Source organism: Balaenoptera ricei, chromosome 4 (assembly GCF_028023285.1).
Source record: "Balaenoptera ricei isolate mBalRic1 chromosome 4, mBalRic1.hap2, whole genome shotgun sequence".
Lineage (NCBI taxonomy): Eukaryota > Metazoa > Chordata > Mammalia > Artiodactyla > Balaenopteridae > Balaenoptera > Balaenoptera ricei.
Window position 1 is genome coordinate 115,919,532 of NC_082642.1, and position 24,341 is coordinate 115,943,872.

At 35.6% G+C, this 24,341-nt stretch overlaps 1 protein-coding gene across 2 annotated transcripts in view; it reads right to left on the minus strand.

Moving 5' to 3' along the window:
* ARL6 (ADP ribosylation factor like GTPase 6) overlaps positions 1 to 10,270 on the minus strand; it is a 47,342-nt gene extending 37,072 nt beyond the window's left edge. The window contains exons 1-2 of one of the 2 annotated variants that reach the window (XM_059921345.1): positions 9,795 to 10,270; positions 6,355 to 6,504 (exon numbers count right to left, since the gene is read on the minus strand). In XM_059921345.1, the coding sequence (XP_059777328.1) occupies positions 6,355 to 6,477 (123 nt within the window). In that variant the 5' untranslated portion in view covers positions 6,478 to 6,504; positions 9,795 to 10,270. The remainder of the gene's footprint in view (positions 1 to 6,354; positions 6,505 to 9,794) is intronic. The other variant, XM_059921346.1, reaches the window with a different exon arrangement.
* Between the last annotated feature and the right edge of the window lie 14,071 nt (positions 10,271 to 24,341).

The window sequence follows — 24,341 nt, forward strand, 5'->3', positions numbered from 1 at the left end:
CGGTCTGGGCTACGTGGATCCTAGCAGCATAGGAGGGAGGCAGGGGGAGAGGAGGAGAGGCGGGAGGGAGGGGTCCTCTGGGGCCGGAGGATCAGGGGAGGTGCGGCCGGTGTTTCCCCCCAACCCACTTGGGCCCCGGGAAGCCTGCTGGGCTCCCAGGCCTGGTGCTCTGATCTCCAGGGCCCCCTCCAGCCTTGTGGGTCCTAGGAGCATGGGAGGGAGGGAGGAGAGGGGAAGAGGAGGAGAGGCAGACCATCCAGGGCCAGGGGATCACGGAAGGCACTGTGGGCGTTTCCCCCACCCACTTGGCTCTGGGAAGCCTGCTGGGCTTCCGGGTCTGGTCCTCTGCCTTCCGGGATCTCCTCTGGCCATGTGGGTCCCAGGGGCATAGGAGGGAGGGAGAAGAAGAGAGGCCAGTGGGGAGGGGCCTTCCAGGATCAGAGGATTGGGGGGAACATGCTTAGCATTTCCCCTGTCCACTTGGGCCCAGTGAGCCTGCTGGGGTCCTGGACCAGGTCCTCCACCCTCCAAGGCCAGAGGCACTGCCTGGGCCCCTCCTGCTGAGGCTCCTCCTGCTGCATTGAGCTTAAGACTCACCGCCCCACCCACTCAGCCCCACCAGGGCCTTTTCCTGCTCTGTTGGTCCTAAGCATAGGCCCCGACCCCATCTAAAACCCGTCCCTGCCTAATCCCCACCCCCCACAGCCAAGGATTTTTCTGGATTCTTTTTTCTTTTTCTCCTCTTTTTTACTATTGTGGGTCTGTTTTACCTTCCATTGTTGTTTCAACTATATTCTTATTCTTTCGAACATATCTGTTAGTTTTCTAATCTAATTTTATTTTTTACTCTTTGTTATTGTTCTGCTCCTTTTCTTTCTTTTATTTTTTATTTTTTTTGCCGCCCCACACATCGTGTGGGATCTTGGTTCACAAGATGGGGGTCAGGCCAGAGATCCTGCAGTGGGAGCTCCGAGTCCGAACCACTGGACTAACGGAGAACCTCAGACCCCAGGGAATATTCATCGGAGTGAGGTCTCCCAGAGTTCCTCATCTTGGCATCAAGACCCAGCTCTACCCAACAGCCTACAAACTCCAGTGCTGGAAGCCTCAGGCCAAACAACCAGTAAAACAGGAACACAATCCCACCCATCAAAAAAAAAAAAGAGAAGACAAAAAAATATGTTGCAGATGAAGGAGCAAGGTAAAAACCTACAAGCCCAAATAAATGAAGAGGAAATAGGCAACCTGCCTAAAAAGAATTCAGAGTAATGATAGTAAAGATGATCCAGAATCTCCGAAATAGAATGGAGGCACGGACTGAGAAAATACAAGAAATGTTTAACAAAGATCTAGAAGAACTAAAGAACAAATAAACAGAGATGAACAGCACAATAACTGAAATGAAAAATACACTAGAAGGAATCAATAACAGAATAACTGAGGCAGAAGAACAAATAAGTGAGCTGGAAGACAGAATGGTGGAAATAACTGCCAAGGAACAGAATAAGGAAAAAAGAAAGAAAAGAATTGAAGATAATCTTAGAGACCTATGGGACAACACTAAACGCACCAACATTCGAATTATAGGGGTCTCAGAAGAAGAGAGAAAGAAAGGGTCTGAGAAAATATTTGAAGAGATTACAGTGGAAAACTACTGTAACATGGGAAAGGAAATAGTCACCCAAGTCCAGGAGGCACAGAGAGTGCCATAAAGGATAAACCCTAGGAGAAACACACCAAGACACATATTAATCAAACTAACAAAAATTAAATTCAAAGAAAAAATATTAAAAGCAGCAAGGGAAAAGCAAAAAATAACATACAAAGGAATGCCCATAAGGTTATCAGCTAATTTTTCAGCAAAAACTTTGCAGGCCAGAAGGGAGTGGCAGGATATCCTTAAAGGGATGAAAGAGAAAAACCTATAACCAAGATTACTCTACCCAGCAAGGATCTCATTCAGATTCAATGGCAAAATCAAAAGCTTTTCAGACAAGCAAAAGCTAACAGAATTCACACCACCAAACCAGCTTTACAGCAAATGCTAAAGGAACTTTTCTAGGTGGGAAACACAAAAGAAGAAAAAGACCCACAAAAACAAACCCAAAACAATTAAGAAAATGGTAGTAGGAACATACATATCGATAATAACCTTGAATGTAAATGGATTAAATGCTTCAACTAAAAGACACAGACTGGTTGAATGTATACCAAACAAGACAATATATATGCTGTCTACAAGAGACCCATTTCAGACCTAGGGACACATACAGACTGAAAGTGAAGGGATGGAAAAAGATATTCCACGCAAATGGAAATCAAAAGAAAGCTGGAGTAGCTATACTCATATCAGATAAAATAGACTTTAAAATAGACTGTTACAAGAGATAAGGAAGGACACTACATAATGATCAAGGGATCAATCCAAGAAGAAGATATAACAATTATAGATATTTATGCACCCAACATAGGAGCACCTCAATACATAAGGCAAATGCTAACAACCATAAAAGGGGAAATAGTAACACAATAATAGTACGGGACTTGAACACCCCACTTACACCAATGGACAGATCATCCAAGCAGAAGATAAATAAGGAAACACAAGCTTTAAATGACACAAAAGACCAGATAGATTTAATTGATATTTATAGGACATTCCATCTGAAAGTGGCAGAATACACTTTCTTCTCAAGTGCACATGGAACATTCTCCAGGATAGTTCACATCTTGGGTCACAAATCAAGCCTCAGTAAATTTAAGAAAACTGAAATCGTATCAAGCATCTTTTCTGACCACAACACTATGAGATTGGAAATCAATTACAGAAAAAATACTGTAAAAAATACAAATACAGGGAGGCTAAACAGTGCACTACTAAATAATCAAGAGATCACTGAAGAAATCAAAGAAGAAATTTAAAAAATACATAGAAACAAATGACAACGAAAACACTGTGACCCAAAATCTGTGGGATGCAGCAAAAGCAGTTCTAAGACGGAAGTTTATAGCAATTCAATCTCACCTCAAGGAACAAGAAAACTCTCAAACAATCTAACCTTACACCTAAAGCAACTAGAGAAAGTACAAAGAAAACCCAAAGTCAGTAGAGGGAAAGAAATAATAAAGATCAGAGCAGAAATAAATCAAATAGAAATGAAGAAAACAATAGCAAAGATCAATAAAACTAAAAGTTGGTTCTTCGAGAAGATAAACAAAATTGATAAACCTTTAGCCAGATTCATCAAGAAAAAAAGACAGAGGACGCAAATCAGTAAAATTAGAAATGAAAAAGGAGAAATCACTTCTGACTCTGCAGAAATACAAAGGATTATAAGAGACTACCACAAACAACTATATGCCAGTAGAATGGACAACCACGAAGAAATGGACAAATTCTTGGAAAGGTATAATTTTCCAAGAGTGAACCAGGAAGAATTAGAAAATATAAACAGACCTATCACAAGTAATGAAATTGAAACTGTAATTAAAAATCTTCCAACAAACAGAAGTCCAGGACCAGGTGGCTTCACAGGTAAATTCTATCAGACATTTAGAGAAGAGCTAACACCAATCCTTCTCAAAATCTTCCAAAAACTTGCAGAGGGAGGAACACTCCCAAAATTGTTCTGCAAAGCCACCATCACCCTGATACCAAAACCAGACAAAGATATCACAAAAAAATAAAATTACAGACCAGTATCACTAATGAACATAGATGCAAAAATCCTCAACAAAATACTAGCAAACAGAATCCAACAACACATTAAAAGGATCATACATAATGATCAAGTGGGATTTATCCCAGGAATGCAAGGATTCTTCAATATATGCAAATCAATCAATGTGATACACCATATTAATAAATTAAGGAATAAAGACCATATGATCATCTCAACAGATGAAGAAAAAGCTTTTGACAAAATTCAACACCCATTTATAATAAAAACCCTCCAGAAAATGGGCACAGAGGGAACTTACCTCAACGTAATAAAGGCCATATACGACAAACCCACAGCCAACATCATACTCAATGGTGAAAAATGGAAAGCATTTCCACTAAGACCAGGAACAAGACAAGGATGGCCACTCTTGCCACTCTTATTCAACACAGTTTTGGAAGTTCTAGCCACGGCAATCAGAGAAGAAAAAGAAATAAAAGGAACACAAATTGGAAAAGAAGAAGTAAAACTGTCACTGTTTGCAGATAACATGATAGTATGCATAGAAAATCCTAAAAATGCCACCAGAAAACTACTAGAACTAATCAATGAATTTGGTAAGGTTGCAGGATACAAAATTAATGCACAGAAATCTCTGGCATTCCTATACACTAACAACAAAAAATCAGAAAGAGAAATCAAGGAAACAATCCCATTTACCATTGCAACAATAAGAATAAAATACCTAGGAATAAACCTACTACCTAAGGAGGCAAAAGACTTGTACTTAGAAAACTATAAAACATTGCTGAAAGAAATCAAAGATGACATAAACAGATGGAGAAATATACCATGTTCTTGGATTGGAAGAATCAATATTGCAAAAATGACTATACTACCCAAAGCAATATATGGATTCAATGCAATCCCTATCAAACTACCAATGGCATTCTTCACAGAAATATAACAAAAAATTTTACAATTCGTATGGAAATGCAAAAGACCCTGAATAGCCAAAGCAATCTTGAGAAAGAAAAACGGAGCTGGAGGAATCAGGCTACCCAACTTCAAACCATACTACAAAGCTACAGTAATCAAGGTAGTATGGTACTGGCACAGAAACAGAAATATAGATCAGTGGCGCAGAATAGAAAGCCCAGAGATAAATCCACGCACCTATGATCACCTAAACTATGACAAAGGAGGCAAGAACATACAATGGAAAAAAGACAGCCTCTTCATTAAGTGGTGCTGGGAAAACTGGACAGCTACATGTAAAAGAATGAAATTAGAACATTCCCTAACACCATACACAAAAATAAACTCAAAATGGATTAAAGACCTAAATGTAAGACCAGACACTATAAAACTCTCAGAGGAAAACATAGGAAACACACTCTTTGACAGAAACCACAGCAAGATCTTTTTTTACCCACCTCCTAGAGTAATGAAAATAAAAACAAAAAAAACAAATGGGACCTAATGAAACTTAAAAGCTTTTGCACAGCAAAGGAAACCATAAACAAGACCAAAAGACAACCCTCAGAATGGGAGAAAATATTTGCAAATGAAACAACAGACAAAGGATTAATCTCCAAAATATATAAACAGCTCATGCAGCTCAATATCAAAAAAACAAACAACCCAATCCAAAAATGGGCAGAAGACCTAAATGGACACTTCACAAAAGAAGACATACAGGTGGCCAAGAGGCATATGAAAATATGCTCAACATCACTAATTACTAGAGAAATGCAAATCAAAACTACAATGAGGTATCACCTCACACCAGTCAGAATGGCCATCATCAAAAAATCTACAAACAATAAATGCTGGAGAGGGTGTGGAGAAAAGGGAACCCTCTTGCACTGTTGGTGGGAATGTAAATTGATACAGCCACTATGGAGAACAGTATGGAGGTTCCTTAAAAAACTGAAAATAGAACTACCATATGACCCAGCAATCCCACTACTGGGCATATACCCAGAGAAAACCATAATTGAAAAGGACACATGCACCCCAATATTCATTGCAGCACTATTTAGAAGAGCCAGGACACGGAAACAATCTAAATGTCCAATGACAGATGAATGGATAAAGAAGATGTGGTACATATATAGAATGGAATATTACTCAGCCATAAAAAGGAACAAAATTGGGTCCTTTGTGACATGTGGATGGACCAAGAGTCTGTCATACAGAGTGAAGTAAGCCAGAAAGAGAAGAACAAATATTGTGTATTAATGCATGTATGTGGAATCTCGAAAAACGGTATAGATGGACCTATTTGTAGGGCAGGAATAGAGACGTAGATGTAGAGGACAGACATGTGGATACGAGGGGAAGGGGAGGGTGGGACAACTTGGGAGATTAGGTTTGACATAAATACACTACCACGTGTAAAATAGCTAGTGGGAAACTGCTGTATAGCACAGGGAGCTCAGCTCGGTGCTCTGTGATGACCTAGATGGGGGGAGAAGCAGGAGAGGGAGGTTCAAGAGGGAGGGGATATAGGTATACATATAGCTGATTCACTTCACTGTACAGCAGAAACTAACACAACATTGTAAAGCAATTTTACTCCAATAAAAAAAAATGGATTATAAAAAATAAATAAATAAAAATAAAAACAATCCTTTATAAAAAAGAAAAAAATAAGAAAATACACAAAGTATCTAATAAATATACTTACGTTTGAAGGTTTAAGTTTATTAATGATTGTTGTTTTGCCACTATTATCCAGCCCAAGGCACAAAACATGAACCTCCTTCTTCCTCAGGCCAAGCAAGCCTGAAAGTCTGTCTAGCAATCCCATAATGTGAGTCAAGTATTTACAAACCAGCTGCAAGTCAGGAAAAAAAAAGAAAGATATATTACCCACAGGCACCTTAAGAATAGAAAATATGAGCATATGTATCCCAAATTTCAGAACTTAAAGACACAGTGATATTGTGAAAACCATGTCAATGTAGGTCTGCATTTAGTAAACAGAGTTTAAGCTGATTACCAGAAAGGAGACTTAACGGAAATGCAGATTGGCGGATAATAACCCCTGGCAATACAGAATAATGCCCTCGAAATAACTGTACATTTCTCATCGTAACATATAATACTTAAGAAGAAAGTGTGGTTAAACTCAGAATCATGTGGAGTCTGCCATTTGTGATACTTGAGAATATCTGCAGCCTTTTCTGGAAATCTGGAACAATGTATGGGCAATGGCATTCATGTGAAGTCTGATGCTGAAGCTTAGAAAGTAGAAGGCAGACCAGAATAACAGAGAAAAACTGAGATTTTGGCTACATCATTTGAGCCACTGGTCAAATATTTTTCTAAAGCCAGCCCCATTGTAGTTTGCAATAATACAAAGTAATAAACATTAAATTCACCATTTTTGTTTCTTTGCTTGATTATATCCAGTTTAGGTTATGTCTTCTATCAACAGAAACAAAAAATCCTAACTGATATATTTATCTTAATTTTCCCTTAGTCCTTACGTATATCTTTGTAAGTCACCACAAATCCATTTGGAAAGAAGGTTATGTATAAAACACACACACCATTTGAACCTTAATAAATACCTGTTTCTTTGAAACTATAACTTACATGAACTATCCTGTTAAGTATCATTTTAAAAGAATTTTAACTAGTGTACTAGTAAAGAATATGAATGTAAATACCAATCTTACATTTTCATCTCATTTTCTCAAATACCATAACAGTTTCTTTGTTAACTTGTCCCTGAAGTGTTCATTTGTTTATCAATTCTTTCTTTGGAAAAAAAAATCCTTCCTATGCAAACTTTCAAAAAAACTCCATCAGTAATCCAAACATAAGTATTTTGAAGTCAAATAAAACTGCTGACGATGTGTTGCTGGCTATGTGATAACTTTATGGCTATTCATACCCTTCTAAGGTACTGTTAGATTTAGACTTCAGGTCTCCAAATGAAACTTTCCAAAGGTTCTTCCTTTGGGTCCATCACCACCCCCACCTCCCAAAACATTATTATGTGGTGGGAGAAGAGAGATACCACTTTTGCCAGCCCTCAACTGCTGCAGGGACTGCTACAGCAGTAACTACAATACATCTGTATTCCAAACATTTCCTATTACTCTCCAAACCACCATTTTCAAAGTTCTCTTAAAAACAAAAACAAAAACAAAAACCCTCTAAATATCAGTTTCATTTAATTGATTTATTCTCATCTCCATCTAAGGTTCCAGAAGCTTGTCATCTTACAGCTCATTCAGTATTTTTTATTCCACACCAAAAAGGCAAGACCATACCTTGAAGGATGTGAGGATGCAGCAACTTAAAAAATAAGAAGCTTCCAAGACAACTGCATCTGAAAGGTGGCTGCATCATTAGTTTTGCTTAGGTCCCTTCAGAGATCATTATGGACAGAAATTTTAAAACTGAATTCCAATGATGTGCAGAAAAGAGAAGGTGAAGCGCCCCACCCAAACACGGGGCCACGGTTGTCTTACCCAAGGGATGGGTTTGACTTCAGGTACTCCATTTGTGCTGCTTGAATCGACTTTTCTCCTTTTGTTGGAGATGCAAATCTCACTCAACCCATTCCTTTAAATCTCAGCTTAGGGATAGGCATTTATAGAATCTATTTTAAGTTAGCCTTCTGATATCATGAAACAATTCACACAGACCATTTTAATTCGAAGTAAATTTGCTACTACCCACTTTGTTATTAATTGTACTAAGCATATTGATATAGGTTTATATCTTGTTTTCCAATTCCCATACAATTTTGAATAGATTTTTTAAAAATATGACCACTTCTCACATCATCCCCCTCTGGGCATCTACGATAAAGCACTGATTGTCAAAAAGCTTGGTACTTGAATATTCATTTTTTCATAGAACATCGGATTGTGATTTTCCGTCCCCTTTTCATGGATTATCAAACACCTGATGCTTGTTATTGAAATACTGTGGGATATACAATTTAAAAGAGAAGTCAGTTGTTCTAAAAGATATAATTACATTTATTGAAGTTGCTTTATAAACAACTATCATATAGCCTTATATATGCTTCTATTTCTTAGTAATTATACATCTTTATAAATTTACTTTTTGCATGCATGAAATAAGGAAATAGAAGATAATTTAAGTCACTCGACATTCATTAACCATGTCCTAAGTGCACAGGAGGAGATACAGTGAAAGTTTTCTGTAGCAACCTACTCCTATAGCCATGATTCTCGACCCTGGCTGCACACTGGAGTCAGCTAATTGGATTAGTATTTCTGAAGATGGAATCAGGGCATCTGTATTTTAAAAAGCTACACAGTGTTTCTGATGTACAGTCACTATTGAGAACTTCAGGATTTTAGAATAAAGTCTAAACTTCCATGCATAGCTTTTAAAGTTGTTCACAATCTGGCTCCAATCTACCTTTCCAGTTTCTTATTTTACTGTTTTCCTCTCTCTGCAAACCAGCCAATCAAATTCTCTTGGCTGTTATCTGAGGAACGGCTTTTTTTTCTTTTCTTTCTTTCCTTTTTTTGGCCCCTCCAGGCGTCAAGAGGGAATCTTAGTTCCCCAACAAGGGATTGAACCCGGCCCCCTGCAGTGGAAGCGAGGAGTCTTAACCATTGGCCCACCAGGTAAGTCTCAGAATCTGCTTTTTAAAGGTTTTTTTTTTTTTTTTAACTTGTTGCCAGAAAAGTCCTAAAGAATTAGGATGTTACCCATAGTTACGAGCTTGGAAGGTAGGCTACACAGAGAGAGAGTGGTCGAGCAAAGAAAACACCATGAATGGTACTTTGTAACTTTAAAAATGTTTCTAGAGTGAATTATAGCACACTCTCACTACCCCCAATAAATATTTTTATTCAGCTTTCAGTTTTTGATGATGAAATTTCAATTATACTTCCCACACAGCAAAGAGGCCCAAATCGGGCAGTGTTAAAACCATCCAATCAAACAAAAATTCACCCAAAGCAGTTCCATGAGTTTTCTGGGGTCCATAGCCCACTTCTTCTTTTCTAGTTCTCACACATTAGAAACAACCACACGGAGTGAAAAACATGAGGAAGAGCAATTCTAAAATTGGCGGCGGAGGGGACTTGGGGGTGGCGCTGGATACAAAAATTGGGGTTGGGGAGATACCTGGTCTTTGAGGTTAGTCTTGCGGGCCCGGGAGCTGCTGAAGAACAGGAATGGACGCACTCGCTCGTATCCGTCTCTGCGATGGGAATCTGGTGCGGGCGTCCCTCAGCCTTTCTCTCTAGGCCTCCATAGAAATAATCCCTGGGCCTGAGCAAAGCCGCCTCCGCAAGTTGGGTGAACGGGTAGCCTCCGGCTCAGCCCAAGCATCAGTGGCGGGTCAGGCGCCGTGGTGCGTGGCGTTCCCCGGGCAACCGCAGGTTCTTCCGGTGCGGAGCCACGCCTCCTCAGAGGTCTCAGCGCGTCAGCCGCAGTGCCCCTATGAAGGGATTGAAGAGCTCCCCCAAATGCCAGAGGCAAAGCGAGGAGTATTGAAGAAGTGTAAGCGAGGTTGAAGGGGTGAACTGCAGCCTCCCAGCGAGAAGCCGCGCTGTCCCCGGTGGAGCATAATGGGAGTTGTAGGCTCGCGCACAGCCTGCTGGGAAGTGTTTGGCGTCCGCGTTGGCTTCGGGCGTTTCTCGCCGCGCGATCTCTCCGCCCTCTCAGGCAAGTCGGCTCACAGGGAGCGGCGCACCTTGTGGCGCCCAGAGCGCTGAGGAGTCTGCGTCGACGTCGAGCATGGGCGCAGCGTGGTGGCGACAACTGCGGGACCCGACTCTGAGCTCTAGGGCGAGAAGTACGCCGGAATTTCCTGGTTGCCCATCGCATCCACCCTTTTCCAGGCTGTTAGGCCTCAGACCCCGGAGTCCTGGAGAAGTAAAACCGTTCATGCGGGCAAGGAGAGGAGATAAACTCACAGGCATTATTCGGCGAAGGAAGTCTGCCTGAACCTGGTTTCTGAGCTGTCTGATCTCCTGAAGAGATTTCCACGAGGCATAATCTCCTGTGATTAGAGTACAGTCCCCAGAATCAAATCGGCAGGAGGTCAGGAATCAGTAGTCCCAATGCTTAAAGTTAGCCACCCTCTTAAATTGCTCTGGGGTATTATAGTAATAGTAAAGGATTTATCTCCTTTGTTAGCCAGGAGTATGAGATTCTTTACCCCCTCCAACTACCTAGTGTTATATTTACTACCCTACCTGTTCTTTGGCCTATCAATTTCGGCCTATTAAGTGGATTAGGAGGGTGAAAAAAGAGACTAGAAGGAATTATATAAAAGTAATAATGGGGGAAAGGCTGTATTTGCATGATCATGGGATGCATTTTATTTTATTTTCCAAATTTTCAAATGCGGTTCTGTTATTTTTACAATGGAAAAAAAAATGTTCCGGGCTAGTGACTCTTGTTGAAAGATGAAAACTAACAAAACACAAAAACAAAAATAACCTATAGTTGCGTCCAAAAGAACTTACTTACCAATGTCCTTGAAGAAATGGAGTAGGGAAATATATTCCGCCTTATTGTGTAGCCTTAGGCCAGTTAACGCTGCTCTATTGTTCAGCTTCTTAACCTTCAAAAAAACACTAAATATCTCATCTGGGGGTTTTGAGGAATAAGTAGGTAACAGAGGTATGTATGTTTGGCACATAGTAGGTGTTCAATAAACAGTTTCCTATCTTCCTTTGTCCTGCAATTTTTATTATATAGGTAAGATTTTTAAATGTGGTCCTTTAACTTCTGACCCTGAATGAATTTACAATGAGGTATTAATTACTTTTCTGTGTGTCTGGGTATTTTGACTCACTTTGATAAAAGTTGGAAGCTAAGTGCTTACAGCCGGATTTTGACATTTTTTTTTTTTTTTTCCTTAGAGCTAAGTAGAAATCTTATGTTTCAGGAAACTTTAGTGTACAGACAATTTTTCCTGTTTGGAGTTGATATTTTCTGCCCCTAGGTTGAGTTCTGTTTTTGCTTAGTACAAAACATTTGGTGAACACTGGAAATGAAATGGAGAGATTGGATATCCAACTTTTCAGTCAATTTAAGCAGATAACATAATTCTTTTTTAAAAATTTTCTAAGTGAATAGTTATCTTAAGGTACATAATTCTCTTACAAAAATTTAGCTAAGGAAATAGTTATCTTAGATAAGTGTAATTGATGTGTTGGCTTCGTATTATTAGAGATGAAATAGTGGTCATGAAACCCACAATCTACTCAATAATCTAGAAAATGTCAGTTTTGAAACTAACAATCTTAAAAAAAGTAAATATTTCATGTGGTTGAATCTGCTGTTTTGGTGCTTTGCCAATCAAAACAGCTCTCAACAATACACTCAAGGCTCAGCATAAAAATTGGTTTCACTTGATTTAAGAAGTTAGTTTGGGTCTCCTTATTATGAGAATAAGAAGCTTTAAAAATGGTACTTAATTTTATGGAGGCTTCTTAAGATATCTGTATAAGGAAAGAAAGTTTCAAGTACTTTATTACCAGTTTAAATTTCATACTGTCTTTTGGAACTGTGGTAAGAATTATAAAAGGGAGAAGAGTGAGATAAGATGAGTACAGTGCTATTCTGATTAATTCAGGATACTTTTAATGTATTTTCTTACCAGCAACTTTTAAAAAATATAGAAAATCCATGATTGGTAATTTACTGGATGTTTTTGGAATGAATATTGATAGTCTAAAACTGTTGTACATTATGTGTATCTTTCAGTCATCTGCAATTTGTATACAGTACTACCTATGCAATGAACAATTTAATTCACTTGAATCTCACAAAATATTTTGCTGATATAAAATCACTATAAAAATATGTACTAATTATTTATAGTGACTTGTGTGAATTTATGTCTTGACCTTAATGATATTATTGTGAAAAATTACAGCTATGATTTTGTCTCCAAAATTACTAATATATGTAAAGAGCATCTAGATTTAATAGACTAAAAGATAAATTACATTAAATATGATCAACACAATACAAATACACTTCAACCACCAGAACTGTAACTTTTATTTGCTAATAGATATTTTAATAAACAGGCTTACTCCATCTGTAAGACCCTGATAATGCCTCTTAGGAAATCATAGAAAAATAAAATACAATAATTAGTAACTTGTACTTTGTACAAAAATCTTATGTTGCTCAGCAGGTAGTTTTGCTAAACACCATATTCTTTCAGCAAATAGATAGATGACATATGTAATGCAATTCACTGCAAACAATCCCTCATTGAAAGCTGAGCATTCTATAACACTATAACTTGTAAGCATGCCAGCATGTGAAAATATACATGGAACATCATAATATTACAGTCGATTTTATAAGATGAAAACAATACCACCTTCAAGTAAGTCTGGACTACTTCACTGTCATAGTGAAGTAGATAATAGGTAGGATTGCAGTTCTATTGTTAACACCCTCTTACTGTGTTTATCTTTCTACCATATTGTGATACAACCAGAAAAAAGAACATAGGCTGTGTAAGGAACCTGAGTGAAAGGCATATATAGAAGCTCTAAATAGTGATGTAATACTAAAGAGAAACAATAATGCAGTGCTGCACTTCCTTATTCTCACAAACAGATCTTTTCCCCTTTTTGCAAGAGTAGATGGGTACAGTGCTAAATCCATAATTAATGATAAATAACTTAATGACAGGTTACAAAGAGATACGTTTTAAAAATCATAGGAAGAGAAAATGTTTTCAGCTGCAGTTTATCATTAGTCAAATATTACTCTCTGAGGGACTAAGTCTCAACCTAGACAGTTGTTATCTAGGCATTTAATATAAATGTACTATTTAGTATTTAAATAATAAACTTTTTAGGATTTGTGCTACAAAGATTTTTATAACTTTTTTATTTTGAATACACTGCAACTGTCAAATCTACCATTTAATACTTGATATGGCCATTTAAATATTGAGTTTAATCAAATGCATATTTATATGCACACATATATCTTGATATTTTTGGCTATGCTAAAACATAAAAAAATGGAGAGCGATCTTATTCCATTATTCACAGTCTAATTTTACATCAAATCCAAAGAATAAATATGCACGTATAAATTCCAACACACTGAATTACATACAGCCTATCCAGAAATAAAGCTCCAAGCACAATGAAAAAGTCACATCCTCCCTATAGGATAGAGAGGGCACAATGAAAAAAAAAAAATATCACCCTTGTGTTTCTCCTAAATGACAGATGTTTTTATATGAAAACAAAACAAAATAAAATATTGTTTTACCAAATGATTAGAGCCTGATTACCTTTATTTATTTATTTTAATTTCGGATGGGGGCTCAAGTCCTCTCAAAATAGTGTTTTGAGAAAATTGACAGCTTGAATATACAATACACATCTTTTAGCATTCAACTAATTTTCATAAGCTTTGAATTAGAATGGCTACAAGATGTTTCTGTCTTTTACACTGTAGTAGACAAAAATAACAAAACATGGGAAGTATCTATGGCATTGAGAAGTCCTCACTTAATCTCTACATTATGGAAAGAGGACTGTTATCAGCATCCTTGGAAAAGCTCAGAATTCAGTTTCAGGTCTTACAAATAAGATGTCTCAAAAATATTTAGTAAAATGGCTTTAATATATTTTATACAATAGGTCTTTTTCCTGTGGTGTATTACACACAAATCCCCATTGACTATGTTTATATATGCACATGTGTGTGTGTGTGTGTGTGTGTGTGTGTGTTCCCCCTTTCCAACTACTTACACATCTCTCCTTCAGCCTATACCTGCTTTCCACTCCCTATATGGACTTTTATTTCCTCTTGGTAAAGTAAGACTACTCACACAGTAACATCCTTCCCTTTCTACCACAAATCTACCAACCTATCTGCATATTACACACTCTGCCTTCCCTCCCATTGTAGTTCTGTCTCCTCCTATCAAAAACTAACCTTCCAACTTATGCTATGAATCCTAACCCTTCTACTTCTCAAAGCCTTTTCTAATTAAATTCTCGCTTGCATAATCAGTTTTCCCCTTTCTACCAGATCATTCTCATTCAGATATAAATATTCCCTAGCATCCTTTCTCTAAACACACACACACACACACACACAACCTTTCTTGACCCCACATCTACTTCCAGCTACTCAGCTACTGCCCTGTTCCTCTTGCTTTCTTATGGTAAAACTTCTTGAAAGAGTTGTTTATAGATACTGACTACACCTTCTTTTCTAAAGTATCTTCTCAATCCACTTCAATCAGGCTTTGACTTCACTACTTCATAGAGACTGCCCTTCTCAAAATCATCAGTAACTTCCATGTTGCCAAGCCCAACGGCCATTTCTTTACTTTAAACTTGGCTTAATGCATTTAATACAGATGGCCAACTGATTTTTTTGTTCTCTACCTTACCTTACACTCCTCAGGGTCCTCTGCTGGTTTCTAATTCTCCACCTAACTTCTACATTGACATGCCCCGGATCTCAATCAAGGCCTACTTCTCTATCTTACAGGCTTTTCCCAGGTGATTTAAAAACATTAAATACCATATATATATTGATGGCTTCTAAATCTTGATGTCTAGCCCTGATCGCTCCTTGGAACTCTTATATACAACTGTCTGCTCGATATTTCCATTTGAATATCTAACAGGCATCTCAGGCATTAAATGGCTAAAACCAAACTCCTGATTTTTTTCCCTCCAAACCTGCTTCTCCTGCACCACCACTGACTACATTTCTTATTTTTCAAATGTAGAATTTATCTTCAATTTTTCTCTCTTCATCCCTCAGGGCCAATCCATTAGCAAGCCCTGTCTTCAAACATACCCGACATCCATCCACTTCTCTCCATCTTCACTACTTCTTCTCTAACAAAAGCCACCTTTTTTTTCTTTTTTGCTTAAACTACTGTAGTAGCCTCATAAATATTCTTTGACCCCCCATCTCATTTTTGCCTCTCTCTGGCTCATCAACTGTGTACCAAGCACACTGTTCTCTCTACCCTCAAACACTCTAAACTCTCACACATTAAACTATTCCTTCTGCCTGGAATTCCCCCAGATTTTCTCATGACTGGTTCCTTCATGCTTTTCATACATTGGCTTAAATATCACATCCTCAGAGAAGACTTCCCTTACCACTTAATGTAAAGAAGCCACGGTCATGCTATGTAACAATATTAATTTAATTTTCAGCATAGCACTTATCAGTACTTCTTCATTGTGTGTCTTTACCACTAGAAGGTCAATTCCATGAGACAGGGGCTTTTGCTTGTCTTGGTCGCTTTGTGTCCTCTGTGTTGAGAATAGGACACTTGTACAAGATAATGTTTAGTAAGCATTAGTTAATGAATGAATGGACTTACGGATAAATATACATTTAAAGTAAATCAGTATATATGTATATATACTATTTTTAAAATTAGGAATTATACAGTTTTGGACTAGCAAACACACTTGATTTAATTGTGTTTGTTTGTTTATTATATCTGTTCCCCATAGTGTAAATAGCTTTAACTGGACAAATCATAATTTTTTTGTTGTTGCTATTCTTTATATTAAAATACAGACACCTAACTATTTCATTTAATGGTAGAATGATCAAAGTTGTGAGGTGGGAGAGGGAATGTTTTGCTTCCTGAAAGGAATTTTTGGAGACTCCAAAGAAAATAAGCAATTGATGCAAAAATGGAATGGCTTTTCACCTTTGTTTGAAGTATCCCATTTGGTGAAATTTAAAAATTGAATAAACAGTAAACAGTGGAAAAGTAACTATAAAAATATATGTTCACTACAGTACTTTGAATATACAAAGTCAAATGGAGGACTTTCTTTTTGTATTTCCATTCATGAGAAAGTAAAAGACTTTGCTCTTTCCAGAAGACTTTATGGAATATATGACCGGTATTAGATAAGAGCAGTAGCTTCAAAAATAATAATTTCTAACCACTATGTTATGGATTTTAGCTGCAACTTCTCTGAGAATTGGAAGGTTACAAACAATATTAGAGAGACTGAATGGAAATATATAAAGCAGTCCTTTTTTTTTTTAATACTTAAAACAACTGAAAAGAGAAGGCAATCTCCTTGAAAGAATATAAGCATTTAGAGATCATAAGATATAATGTACAACTAATATGTAGGTACTGTATTTTTTAAACATTTAAGACTGTGTAAAATTTATGTATCTGTATAAAAGCATAAATTGATTCAAAAAGACTACCCTTTCAACTCAATTATTTTTACCTGCATCTTATATATACAGTTTTTACATTTAATAAAGCAGAAGGAAAAACTCTTTATTAATAGGAGTGATATGTATTAAGTGCTTTGACAGTCTAATATTCAATTTTTGGGAGGCAAATTCTTAATTATATATGTCTTAGAAATCAAAAGAATTATTAGTATGGAAATGTTAATAATTGTGATCATTCAGGCTATTAATATACTTTAAAAAAATAAATTTAAATTTTTGATATTTTGGTAAGATTTCTTCCTAATTTTATACAGCAATACATATTTTAACAAATATTAGTGGACTTATTTATATTAGAGATTCTCATCCTCAAAACACATTTCAGCTTCAAAATTACCAGTAAGAGTAACATGACATAATTTTCAAACAGTTTTCTATTAATTTTTTGTTTTTTTTTTAATGAGGTAATTAATAGTTTTAACACAAACTCCTCTTTGTATTACCTTTTGGCCTTTTCCTCAGTTTTAATGGAACTTGGTCCATTTTCATGTTCTGCATTCATGTTCTGCCTCTGATTTTTTAAAAAATAAGGTTATTTTAGAAGGTATAACTAACATTTTAGGAAACATAGACTGTTAATTATCAATTATTCCATCAAAAGTCAAAATTAAGCTGTCGAAGTTTATACTGCATACAAAATTAACCTAAATATAGTTTGTGAAAAATGTGCAAAGTTATTCAAATTTCCAATGACACAATCTAACGATGAAGTATGATTGACAAAATTATTAATAATGTATCATAAATAAAGCACATATAGTAATCTTTAAAGTCCAGTGTTACCCATATTCATGTTTGTTAGGAATGCTCAGGTATTGTGCCCCACCAAAAAAAAAAAAATGCCCCCGTCTCACATTTTGATTTTTTTCTCTTGGAGGCCTAAAACACGTAAAATTATATGAAAACTCCATATCTGTAAGAAGAAAATGAGATTTTTGCATTGTATAAATATATTAATACAATTTTCTTTAAATACATATATATGGCATAGGGAGAACAACATCACATTAAAGCAAATTAAAAACTTCCATGACAAACATTTATGCAAGTTAAACCTTATTTTCCAAGCAGCGCAGAAATTTTAAAAAGCCTCAGTCACTGTTTATTTTTATATTGTCCATGAATATTATTATTATATTGTCAGTATTGTTTTAAAGATACTTTTGAAGATATTGCAATAATAGCTCTAGATAAAATACCAATGGATTTTCAAACAAATTGGTTTTAACAATGCTCACATCAATCACATCAACATAAAATAGCTGTTCAGTTACAAGTCTGTTATCAAATGAGTGGTCATTAATTTTGTCATAGAGCTTCTAAAGACAACAATTTTAAGCAGATTTATTTAAGCAGTACTATGTGGCAATAAATAAAACATGCACAGTTAAGTAAAAACTTCATTACAACTTAAAAAATGATAATACTGGGTAAATAATTCTAAAAAGAGCAACAGTTACTACTTTGAAAAATGAACTAATATAATTAATTATGTTCTGGCTTCTCTCTGAGTGAAGATGTGTTTACGTGAAAAGTTTAGAAAAACAATTTCTATCTAAATACATAGATTTCATTCTACAAATTACTAAATGTGGAAGAGAGACTTTTAATTTATTATAAAAGCAATACAAGAGGACATTTTAAATTAGGTAAAAATCTTGAAAGTGTATTGTTTATTCATCTTTATGATTTAGCACTATTCACTCCATCTATCAGGATTTCAAAAAGTTAAATGATATTTGGTCTTTCAAGAACAAAGGCAAATTAAGACTGTTCTAAGGATGATGATCTATAAACAGAAAAACTTGTATAGTAATGTTCACATCAATTTTGCTTGCCATGAAAGCTCATATTTAACTAATGAAAACAAGGACATCTATCTGCAAAGTTAATAATGCCTAACTGAATATAAAATTTGATTTAGATATATGAAAAATGAAGGTTCTCCTGTCCTTGGAGTTTTCTTTAAAATAATGTATTATTTTGGAATAAAAATAGTTCTCCCTTCAATCTCTCTCTAATGAGATGGAGACTCCTATGCTAACTAAATTAGAATCCTGAAGTAGGGTTGTCCTTTTATTATTTTGTTGAACACCTTAAAGTCATATCTCAGTTGTTCTGATTTACAGTTTGAGTTGATAACATTATCTTAACCAACAGTAAGTTTATCATGACAAATTAAAGATTAGCCAGAGGTTACAAATAATGGAGGAATATGGATAAGAACAGAGCTTTACTTGAGAGGAGATTTTCACTAATTCTTGTACTTTTCTACAACTCCCAGGAAATTGTGTTATTAATCTGTACTTTATTTTCTAATCGAAAGTAGATACCACATCTTTATATCATTACATTTAAAAGAGATCTTTCATCGCTTTTTATATACTTAAGGATGAATTAGGTCTAAAAGGTAGTGGAATTCTTCTTTGAGATCTTCCCCTTTAAATGAAATAAATCAAAAATTCCCTTAAGAATATAGAGATTTGGTATTCTGATAAACTAGTGTGGAAATTCAAGTAAGAATCTTCTTTATTTTGTTTAGAAAGAAACTTTGCTTTCAACAGATAAGTGCAAAAGTGTAATAAAATGGAAGTGCCTTGGTAGCATTAAGAGAAATACAACACTTTGTATTTGCCAGGTTCTTTTCCAAAAGATGAAGTTTATTTTTTAGTAGTGCTTTGCTATCCATCGTAATTGAAAAGTTTACTTTTAATATTTTTGTATCACTTTTAAATACAATAATTTTGAATCAATACTGATATGCTAAAATAGACTTTTAAATCTATTCTAATATCCCAAAAAAGCCAATGCCAACCAGGTTATTGTTAACTTCTTTTGAATTAAGAGCAAAGAACCTAAGTCTTCCAATTAAGATGTAAATATTCTTTTTTAAACATTTTATTTAAATCCATCATTAATTTGAAATTGGATATAATTATTAGTCAGAAGAAAGAGGATTAGTTAAAACTACATTTTGATGACTTGCATCTTCTTCTGGATCTTTTGGCCTTTTCCCCCCAGGAGACATGTATATCACGTCACATCCTCTTACAACAAAAAAAATATATTTTATCCTCAGAAATCTTTGTAACACTTGTCTAATACTTATCTTTTTAAGGGAATAGTAAGAGAAAGATGGGGTATTTATTCTTCTGGAATATAAGATTTTTCTTTTCCTTTATTTCATCTAGTAATATATGCGCTCTGGTCATGAGTAATCATCTCTTTCCTTTGTTAAATATATCATGTTTGAAAGAATTTTATGCAATCATTTCAGCTGTATACTAATTATTACATTTGCTAAGGCCAGTGAATTGGCTTGGGCAAGAGATTACTGCAGAATTGTTTTTGAAAAATGGCTGATGTTTTCTAACTGGAAGTACCTTTGAGGTAGTGAGTCTACACCTGAACTGAAAAGTATGCCACTGGACAATAGAAGTATGTGACTCCTGAAGAGGATCAGCTGTTAACAAGAGAGATTCTCTTAGAGAATCCAGCAAGTGTGCTCCCTTCTGCCAGAGGAAGTGTGGAGTGTTCTATGGAAAATTTGAGGTCCAAAATAATTCTTTCCATAGGGCAAGGTTTTATTTATTCAATGTATTTTTGTTCTGTGGAAAGGACTAACCCTTAGTGACATGGCAATCACAGCAAACATAGCAAATAGGCTCTAACCTCTAAGTTTTAAGCTTAATAGTTAACTTGAACGTAAGGAGACTACAGTCAAACTCATCTTTGCCATAAAATTTTATGCATGTAGGAGACACCTTATAGATATTTGTTAAAATGAACTAAGGTTTACACTACCTTTATTGAACATTATTATAAAAAATTGAAAATCTGTTGAAAATATTGATCAGGAAAACCAAAAGCTGGATGACTTCAGTGCCCAGTGTTCTAATGGAAGAATACCATCAATTTGACCCAGTGTGCTCCTCTACCTTTTGGAGTCTTCATATAAAAAGCACTAAAATATTTTTGGATCGAAAGTTAATATGAGTCTTTGATACTTAATGGAATTTGAACTTGGAAAAGTTAAGTTGATGATACTAAAAGAAGTGATTACCTCTTCTAATCTCTTTGTTATATAAAGACATGTACAACAACTGTGAGTTGATAAAAACAGTTTTTGATTCATAAAATATTAATTTCTTTTAAATTAATAACACATTTCCCTAGCTAAAGCAGTAGGAAAGGATCATCTTCATCCACTTTGAAATTACTTTCCAAAGCACTTAATTTCCAGTTAATGAAAAGCCAGAATTCATACCCTCTGTATGTGTAAATGCTCCCATTAATGTGGTAGGACCCAAAATACCTAGTATTGGTGAACATTTTGAGATAAGAGATTTAACTGACTGCTTTACAGAGTAGAAATTTGGTAGGGAAAGACATAAAAATGGCTTTTTAAGAAAATTGTGGTTGGGAGATAGGTAATGTAATTCATTCTTAACCACATCTTCAGAAGATCTCCTGTAAAGACTGATTTTCAAGGATTAAATTTGGATTTGTTTTCCATTCATGGGCTGAGTTGGGCCTTAAAGCTGTGGCTGGAAAATTTTTTTTTTCAGGTATTTAGTTGGATAGATTTTAAAGAGTAATGCAGAGTGAAATAAGATAAATCTGTCTTGATTATGGCATGCATAACTTATTTATCAAGTTATAACTCAGTGCAAAAGTGCTGTAATTCTTGATTCTTGTTAAGCCAAGAGCTTTGCAACTTCTTTTTTTTTTTTTTTTTTTAAATTTATTTTATTTATGGCTGTGTTGGGTCTTCGTTTCTGTGCGAGGGCTTTCTCCAGTTGTGGCAAGCGGGGGCCACTCTTCATCGCGGTGCGCGGGCCTCTTGCTATCGCGGCCTCTCCTGTTGCGGAGCACAGGCTCCAGACGCGCAGGCTCAGTAGTTGTGGCACACGGGCTTAGTTGCTCCGTGGCATGTGGGATCTTCCCAGACCAGGGCTCGAACCCGTGTCCCCTGCATTGGCAGGCGGATTCTCAACCACTGCGCCACCAGGGAAGCCCAGCTTTGCAACTTCTGATGGCTTTTTTAGTGTAATGATTTACATATCTAATCTCTCTTCTTGATTGTACATTGTTTTTACATTTTTTCCCAATTATGTCTTATATATACTATGAGATAATGAGTTGACTATAGACTGGAAACTGACCACATAGAAAATTTAAACAAATGGTGCCTTCAGCTGTCTGATTTTCAAAATCTAAAAAGCCCCTCAGTAGTATAGACTAGGAAATTTAAAATAAAGCAGGTACATGACTATATATGCATATTTTAGTTATTAAAGATTATTTTTGGAAGCTTGTGATTTATGGAAGTTACTCATTTTCTTTCTATCATTACATTCTATGTTATGAATATTAAACAGCTTTAATTACTAAATATGTGCACTAGTAAATCTCAAACTATTTCATGTAAAATTTTCAAATCTGTGATTGGTAGGCAGTAAAGAAATAGATATACTTATTTTTTAATGTTTCTGTTTAATCTTGCATACCTTGCTCTGACCATGATGAGGTTCAAATTTACACTAAAGATTATCATGCTTACAGTTGCAAAAAATATAAATGTAATATAAATGTAAATTTTAAAGAGGATTGGGGGTAAGAGACAAAGTGAAAAGGCAGTTTTATAATACTACAGAAAGATGTTTGGGAAGGAAAAAAAAGTATGAATTAACCAGATATAGAATAGGATCATTGGATTTTTGAAGAAAAAAATTCTTAACAGAGAATTTAAATCTTGCAAGCACTGAATGCCCATCCCATAGAAGTTTAAATACTTTATAGAATTTATTTCATCAAAGTATACAGATGTTGCTGACAGAGTCCTATGGAAGACCATAATTATTCTATTCCTTATTTTCTAAATATGTTTTTTGTTGTATTATAAAAATAAATATATATATGATTAATAAATTTAATCTGCTTTACATCTGTTCTTATTTAATATATATTTGAAGATAAGTAAATATGGAAATTTTATATTTCCTCTAAATGTATCCAGATTTGTGTAAATGTATCAAGCAAACTGCAGACAGTCTGTGAGGGATGCATGACCATGCAGGTGATGGCTGGAAAATGTTGCTAGCTATTTCTGACACACTTACTTAAAAAGTGATGGATTTCCCACTTTTTTCTTTTTTATTGTACTTTAAGGAATACTTTAAAGACTCTTCCTTCTAGCTCTCTCTGTTTTTTTTTGGAATGAGAAAATTTTAGCTGTGGTAGGCAAAAATCAGAAGATAAATCAACAAAAGAAAATATGTGGAAGGGTCTAGTCTAATGGGACAATCAACAAATCTTAAAATAGGAAAAAAGAAAAATCGAGACTCCTTTCATAGCAAGAAAACTACTATCACCAAAAAATGTAATTTAGGTAGGAACTTGAGGATGTGGGTAGGGCACCTTTATCTGTGAGATCAAATAAAACTTAATTTTTACATTAAATCAGCATCTTCAGACAACCTGCTCTTTTTTTTCTCTTAAGACATTCTCACTACTCTTCCACCTAGCACAGCAGTCATTTTTTTTAGTTTCACAGGGAACAGCTGATTTTATAATTGAATTTGTTCATACGACATTACTGTTTTGATAAGCTGACTCAGCTTAATTCAATGAAAAGTATATTTGCCTGTTTTTGCAGCCTCCAGAAGATTATGGCAACAACACACCTTAGCTGTGTTTACATTTTTATGTTACTGTATCAAGGACTCAGGTTACACACAATTCATATATGCTCACGTGCTAGATCCGTTTATACCCGCTTTGGTGCACGCAACGGCATACTTGTCTCTTGGGAGGTTTGGAAAACAGCTCAGCATGTTCGTGTAACTTATTTTTACGAACAAAACATAAAAATTCTTAAACTTGCAAAATGTACCAATATTAGACAGCTCGATGTGTTTATTTTCTTGGGCCACCATATAACTATCATAAAATTCTGTTTAAGTTAAAATCTTTTTACGTTTAATCTAAGGCTATAATCGTAGATCTTTTATTCAAAGCAATTCTGCTGAGAATAATTAATTTTCTTAATGCTTTGATAATTACTCTTGCAAACTTGTGAAGATGAACCAAGGAAACAGTCATGGATTTATTCCATGCTTCACTCTATTTATAGCCTTTAGAGCAATGGACTCACTCTTGGTCTTTCCAGGGGTGATCGTCATAAGGTAGCAGAGAAATATACTGTAGTTAGTAAAAAATTAGAGGGGAAAGCCTCTAAACTACCACCTACTACGAAATATGTGGGACACTATAAAGTTAATTTTAAAAAAAGACAAACCAAGGCTTAAGAAGTTTTAAAAGCACAGTATGTTTCTCCCTCACCCTCCCTGATAACTTCCTTCTCACCACAGTCACACTTGACAAGAATTCACTACAAGAAATCATTGGTCTTTTCTGCAAATAATTCTA